The sequence below is a fragment of the Triticum urartu genome, chromosome 1A (genome assembly GCF_056163025.1).
Source record: "Triticum urartu cultivar PI428250 chromosome 1A, HENAU_Tu73, whole genome shotgun sequence".
NCBI lineage: Eukaryota > Viridiplantae > Streptophyta > Magnoliopsida > Poales > Poaceae > Triticum > Triticum urartu.
Genome location: NC_141873.1, coordinates 562,324,197 through 562,331,042, shown reverse-complemented (window position 1 = coordinate 562,331,042; position 6,846 = coordinate 562,324,197). Strand labels below are relative to the sequence as shown.

The 6,846-nt window shown below is 41.7% G+C and overlaps 2 protein-coding genes across 2 annotated transcripts in view; both read right to left on the bottom strand.

The window, feature by feature from the left end:
* The window catches only part of LOC125533131 (putative mediator of RNA polymerase II transcription subunit 15c), a 14,601-nt gene extending 10,159 nt beyond the window's left edge, over positions 1-4,442 (bottom strand). The window contains exon 1 of the mRNA XM_087531611.1: positions 1-4,442. This exon is cut by the window's left edge and continues 780 nt beyond it. The gene's annotated coding sequence lies outside the window, so the exon portion shown is untranslated.
* Positions 4,443-4,577: 135 nt separating this feature from the next.
* On the bottom strand, positions 4,578-6,846 carry LOC125529428 (mediator of RNA polymerase II transcription subunit 15a). The gene is made up of 4 exons (XM_048693842.2): positions 6,521-6,846; positions 6,023-6,143; positions 5,802-5,904; positions 4,578-5,020 (listed from the first exon to the last, which is right to left on the bottom strand). Exons 1-4 carry the CDS (start codon positions 6,646-6,648, stop codon positions 4,878-4,880), a joined length of 495 nt encoding a protein of 164 aa, XP_048549799.1. The 5' UTR covers positions 6,649-6,846; the 3' UTR covers positions 4,578-4,877.

Sequence of the window (6,846 nt, the reverse complement as noted above, 5' to 3'; positions counted from 1 at the left end):
ATGTTTGATTAACACCTGGCAACACTAGTAGAAAAAGGATCAAATGTGAAGCACATTAGTGCCGGTTTGAATTAGAGCCGGCACTAATGTGTACATTAGTGCCGGTTCGTGGCGGCGATCAATAGTACCGGTTCATGGCGAACCTTTAGTACCGGTTCATGCCACGAACCGGTACTAAAGAGGCTGTGTCAGCCTGTGGTCAGGCTGTGGCCCCACCATCACCATTTAGTGCCGGTTCGTACCACGAACCGGTACTAATGAGGTTATGGCAAGCTGTTTTTAGTCCCACCTCGCCAAGAGAGAGGCAGTATGAGCGGTTTATAAGCCGTGAGTGCATAGACAATGATGAAGAGTTGCAATGCTCACCTACATGTTGATAGCTTCAAGCCTTGTGGAATAGCATAGATTGCACTGAGCTATGTGCAGTGCAGTCTACACTATTCCGAATGGCTTGAAGCAAATTAACCAGCATTGCACCTCTTTTTTTATTTTTAATAATTTATTTAAACTCCGGACTTCTTTTGTGTTCAGTATGCAGCATTTAAAGCGACGTCATCAATTTCCAACATGTTCTAACATCATTTGTTGTTTTTCGGTCATTTACCTAATTGTTTAGAGAGCTAAATGCCCGTGAAATTAAAAGTCACTACAAAATGAATCCTGAAAATGTTGAAACTTGGCATGGTATCATCATATCACCCGCATAGCATGCGCGAAAGAGTAGAGAGGGTCACGGCAAAAACTGGACGCACTTCGTGTACAAACTGGACAAACTCTTTCCGAGTATCAGGGTTTCGGACGAGAACTCATCTGTTACATGGCCACTTCAATGTTTTTTAAACTTATTTGAACTCCGGACTTCTTTTGTGTTCAGTATGCATCATTTAAAGCGACGTCATCAATTTCCAACATGTTCTGACATCATTTGTTGTTTTTCGGTCATTTACCTAATTGTTTAGAGAGCTAAATGATCGTGAAATTGAAAATCACTACAAAATGAATCCTGAAAATGTTGAAACTTGGCATGGTATCATCATATCACCCGCATAGCATGCGCGAAAGAGTAGAGAGGGTCACGGCAAAAACTGGACGCACTTCGTGTACAAACTGGACAAACTCTTTCCGAGTATCAGGGTTTCGGACGAGAACTCATCTGTTACATGGCCACTTCAATGTTTTTTAAACTTATTTGAACTCCGGACTTCTTTTGTGTTCAGTATGCATCATTTAAAGCGACGTCATCAATTTCCAACATGTTCTGACATCATTTGTTGTTTTTCGGTCATTTACCTAATTGTTTAGAGAGCTAAATGACCGTGAAATTGAAAATCACTACAAAATGAATCCTGAAAATGTTGAAACTTGGCATGGTATCATCATATCACCCGCATAGCATGCGCGAAAGAGTAGAGAGGGTCACGGCAAAAACTGGACGCACTTCGTGTACAAACTGGACAAACTCTTTCCGAGTATCAGGGTTTCGGACGAGAACTCATCTGTTACATGGCCACTTCAATGTTTTTTAAACTTATTTGAACTCCGGACTTCTTTTGTGTTCATTATCCAGCATTTAAAGCGATGTCATCAATTTCCAACATGTTCTGACATCATTTGTTGTTTTTCGGTCATTTACCTAATTGTTCAGTATGCAGCATTCAATTTCCAGAAGAAAATAAATAGAAGAAAATAAATAGAAGAAAATAAATAATGCAGAAAATAAAAAAAACTATACAAAAAAAATTACTCAAAAATAAATAGAAGAAAATAAATAATGCAGAAAAGAAAAAACTATATAAAAAACTACTCAAAAATAAATAGAAGAAAATAAGTAATGCAGAAAAGAAAAAATTATATAAAAAATTTGTTGGCGCACTGCCCAATGGGCCTGCCAGACCTAGGGTGTGCAAATGCAGGTCCAGAAGGGCCAGCAGACTCATAGGGCAGCGCGCCCTAATTAATTAGGCCCAGAAGCCTGCTATATAAAGGAGTTCAAAGAGGTAGCCGCGGCTGGGTTTATAAACCAGTGCGGCTGCCCTTCGCCGGGCGAGGTGGGACTAAACTTTGGGGTGGCAGCGCAAGGCCTTTAGTACCGGTTGGTGGCTCCAACCGGTACTAAAGACCACCCTTTAGTACCGGTTGGAACCACCAACCGGCACTAAAGGCCTGCTCTTCCCGCCTCTTTGCCTGGCCAAAGTAGGCCTTTAGTACCGGTTGGTGGCTCCAACCGGTACTAAAGGCTCACCCTATATATACAGCACTTACGAAATTTTAGTTACATCTCCCCACTTCTTTCGTCAACCTCTCGCGCGCCGCTCCCGTCGTCGCCGCCCGTCGCCCGTCGTCGTCGTCGTCGTCCCCGCCGCCGCCCCGAACGCCGCGCGCCGCCGTCCGTCGTCGTCCCGCGCCGCCATTCGTACGTATCTCGCTCTCTCCTCGCGCGTACCCGGCCGCCGCACCGCGCGTCGTCCGCCCCGAATGCCGCGCGCCGCCGTCCGTCCCCACCGCCGCCCCGAACGCCGGCGCCCCCGCTCGTACGTACGGGGCGGCGACGTACGGGGCCGCACACACACACACACATTTTTTTACTTATTTTCTGTTTTTTATAAAAGTTAATTAGATGATCGAATATTAGATTAATGTCGAATGTTAGATGAATTAGCTAGCTAGATAGAAAAATTGTCGAACTAGAGATTAGAACTAGTTGAATAATTAATATAACTAGTTTATTTTTAGTAAGAAAATTTAGGTATATGAGATTTGAACTAGTTCAATAATTAATATAACTAGTTTATTTTTAGTAAGAAAAATTTAGGTATCTAAGATTTGATGATCTAATTAAAATATTATTTGTTAATGAGTTTTTCTGTTTATTTAATTTTTTATATATTTTGAGTTTATATAAATGTTAGATTAATGTCGAATGTTAGATGAATTAGATAGAAAAGTTAAATATATAGTAATGTCAATTGAATATATAGTTAGATATATTAATGTCAAATGTTAGATGAATATATATTTGGCTAGATATAGGTGTTTAATGTTTCACCTATATGAACATAGGAAATGTCATCTGACGACGAAAAATATTTCATTATGTGCGAACACTGTGAAGACCAGCGCGGCCTGTGCGACCAAAATTTCCTTGTTGATGGTAGGCGCTTCAGCATCAAGCTGGATGAGACATTCAAAGTTGATACAGTAAGTCACTTTGTCAATTATTATTTGAATGCAAAACTTATGCTTCATTTGCTTCAACTTATAATTTTAAATTTTCACTATTCTACTAGCGCATCTCCTGCCATGCAAGAATTTTTGTCTTGGATAAGATAGGTTTTAGTGCTATAGATGATATGGAGGTAAAGAGAGTTTACTTGAAGACGAAGCATGGGTATACTTTCAACGTCAAATTATATAATGGAGACACATACACCCATTTTGAATGCAAAACTTGGCAAGCACTATGCAAGGCTTATGCATTTGAGCCTGATATGGTTATCACCTTTGATATTCGTCCGGAAGATGATATTGAAGGTAATATAGACATCTGGGTCGATGTGCAAACGCCTCCAGTTCTACCATTTGGTGAGTTTTTCTCAACCATGCATGCATATGTGTTTATGTCTTTGATACAGTTTATTCAAAAATAGTTGACAACTAATTTGTATTGTCAGCTTATTTCGGTTCAAGCAAACATGTCTGGCGCTTGGTAGACAGGACCTACTACTGCCCCGGGGCTCAACTAAACTGCGAGGAGATAAGTCATTATGTTTCATGGCTTGAGGATCTTAATACTGTCAAGACATATTTTTTCCTAAACTTAGAAATGTTAGTACTCAAAACGTGCGACCAATGGTGATCGTATTGAACTACGGTCACATCTATAATCGAAAGATGGTAAGATTTTAAATATTTGTCCTTAATTAATGCATCTTTTGCATACGTTATTTTTGAAGCTAAACTTTCATTGCTTAGTATATTAATTACTATACGATGTTCTTCAACAGGGACTTCCGATGACAGTTGTGCCTCAGTGGATCGAGACAAAAGGTCGCATGTCAATGGTTAGCTTACGACCAAGATTTCCTACATTGCACATGAGTGCATTCAGGATTTCTGAAAGCGAAGAATGCTTAATAGTGAAAGATTGGAGCAAAATTGTTAACGATCGTAAAGAAGTACTAGGGGGCAGCAAGGAGAAGCGCAACCCAAGATTAGGAGACAGATTCATCTGCATGCTCCAGTATGATGAATCAGGAGAGCTATACATGTTCTATGCTATTCTACCTGAGAGGGAGCAGCAGGATTAGTAGCTACTAGTTCATGCTCTTAATTAGTACTTGTCTCATGTCCGTGTCCTGAACTTCGATGTTGGTGATGATTATGTTGAACTTGATGATATCTTTGCTTCTGTTACAAAGTGAATGTTTCCTCTTTAAGCTAGCCAGCGTTGATGATGATTAGATAGCTAGCGGTAATGACTATGATGATTAAATAGTGGTAATTAGACGACTATGATGATTTTTAGCTAGCTAGAGTTTATTTATTTATTAATATGCGATGATGATGATGATGACGACGACGACTACAACTCATTATAACGTAAAACAATCCTAAATTAAATTGATAACACAAATTTAATTGAAAAATACAAAATAAAACAAAAACCCACAACCATTTAGTACCGGTTGGTGTTACCAACCGGTACTAAAGGGCTCCCGGCCCCCGGAGCTGGCTCGTGCCACGTGGTTTCCCTTTAGCACCGGTTCGTGCTGAACCGGTACTAAAGGGGGGGGGGGCTTTAGTGCTGAAACATTAGTGCCGGTTCCTAAACCGGCACTAAAGGGCCTTACGAACCGGTGCTATTGCCCGGTTCTGCACTAGTGCAAGTTCTGTCTGATATTAGTGAGTGAAGAAGCTTGTACAGATGTAGAAGCATTTGGCTGCCGGCCTTGTTGCTGAGACATCAAGGGAACTGCTGATGTTTGTGCTTCATTACTGCCTTGTGGATGGAGTCCAGGGGCTGTTGCAGAAAAGGTACCATATGTGTGTTAATAAAGTATCTTGTGAACAAATACTTCCTGTGGAACTGTAACAGGCACACAAAGTGTTGAAAGCAGCATATTACAGATCAAATGAAGGCTTTCTGCATTTTCAATGAGAAAAATAAATGTACCAGAGCAATTAAAGGACTGGCAACCTGATTTGTTTTAGAGAGCATGCAAACAAGTGTTTGCATATCCTTTTATTAATATGAGAGTCAACGTAAATACAGCTGACAGCTAACCAACTGATCTACCTTATAAAGGTAGCAGGGCGGGAATAAACATAATTCTACAAAGAGCTGAAGATCGCTGCTGTGAACCGGTGAAAACCCAGTTGAACAACCCAATCCGGCGCTGTACCAGGGGTCAACAAAATATTCTGCATGTGTGAGGAATCGGACCATTTTAAGGTAGGAAGGCGGATTACCCAGTTGAATAACTAACTAGTCTGTTCATTTGTTATTTTCGTACTTAACATTGTTTCTACCATACTAACAGAAAAAACATGCTATAATATTTTATTGAGCCAATAGGTTGAACTGAGGCACTTACTGTGTCGTTCCAAGTTCAATAACTACGTACACATGACACAAGCTAGATGAAAAAGCTGTGGATGGTGATTTAATGCAATAAAGCACATAATCTCAGCACTTGATGCAATAAAGCACATAATCTGAGCACCTGATGCAATAAAATATATTGACATCCAAGCGAAGATGATAAATTGTGCAGCACAGTTTAGTGTATATGGTATGTTACCAGGGTTGTTTTGATTTGGAATCAGCTGAGCATTTCCAGCAGCCTGCTGTCTCTGCGTCTCCATGGAGAGCAACTTCAGAGAAATCTTCCGTAAATAATCATACTGAGTAATGCAAAAAGAAAACGATGTGAAGTTCTATACCAAATTACTGATAGTGGCTCACAACCAACAGTTCTTGTGTGATTAGCAGTTTCGCACGGTCGAGGATATGTTAAATTACCTGACTGGTTGCTTCGGTATAGACCTTTTGTTCGAACCACGCAGCGATTTTTTGAAGTTCGTTCAGTGCCTCTGGCGCCACAGACACAGATACTGGCAGACGATTCTTCAGAGTCTCCATTCTACACGCACAATGCAAAATGTGAATAAATAGTACGAATAGAATGGTTTACCCTAGGTGATCAAACGCGGTGCCATGGCAAAATTGTGTTAAAAGTTAAAACTGCTCATAGTTAATGGAGCGATTAAGCAGTTTTTTGACCATATGTATAGGAATCAAACAGAAACTGGGAGCTAGATCGACGACGGACGAATCTGCTGGTGCCGCTACGAATCAGTACACACGAAACTGGAAGTTTAGATCAAAGCGGCTCTCGTCAGATGGATCGATGAAAAAGAGTCCTCTTTTTTTCTTTGCGGGAAACCGAAAGAGCAGAGGAAGGGGAAATCAGATCAAATCAATCAATGAATTAGAGTGAGTCCCTGCATACACACGTACATCTTATCGACGATCCTGCCGCGCGCCTCGGGCTGGAGCTGGGCGCGCCAGTCGCCTCCGGCGGGGGGCGGGTCAGCGGCGGCAGCGGCGGGGCCAGACCCTTGGGTGGGCCGCCAGTTGGGATCCATGGTCTCGAGGGATCGATGGAGGTGGAGTGTCACGACCCAATCTCTCTTCTATCCAATCCAAAGAGAGAGACGGAGAGGGATCTGGGGGAGGGGAGAGGAGAGGAGAGCTTATAGGGGAGGGGAGAGGGGAGAGGTAGAAGAAAGTGCAGAGCCAAAAGAGAAACTGACACATGAATTCAGGATGGTCCCCACTCGGCC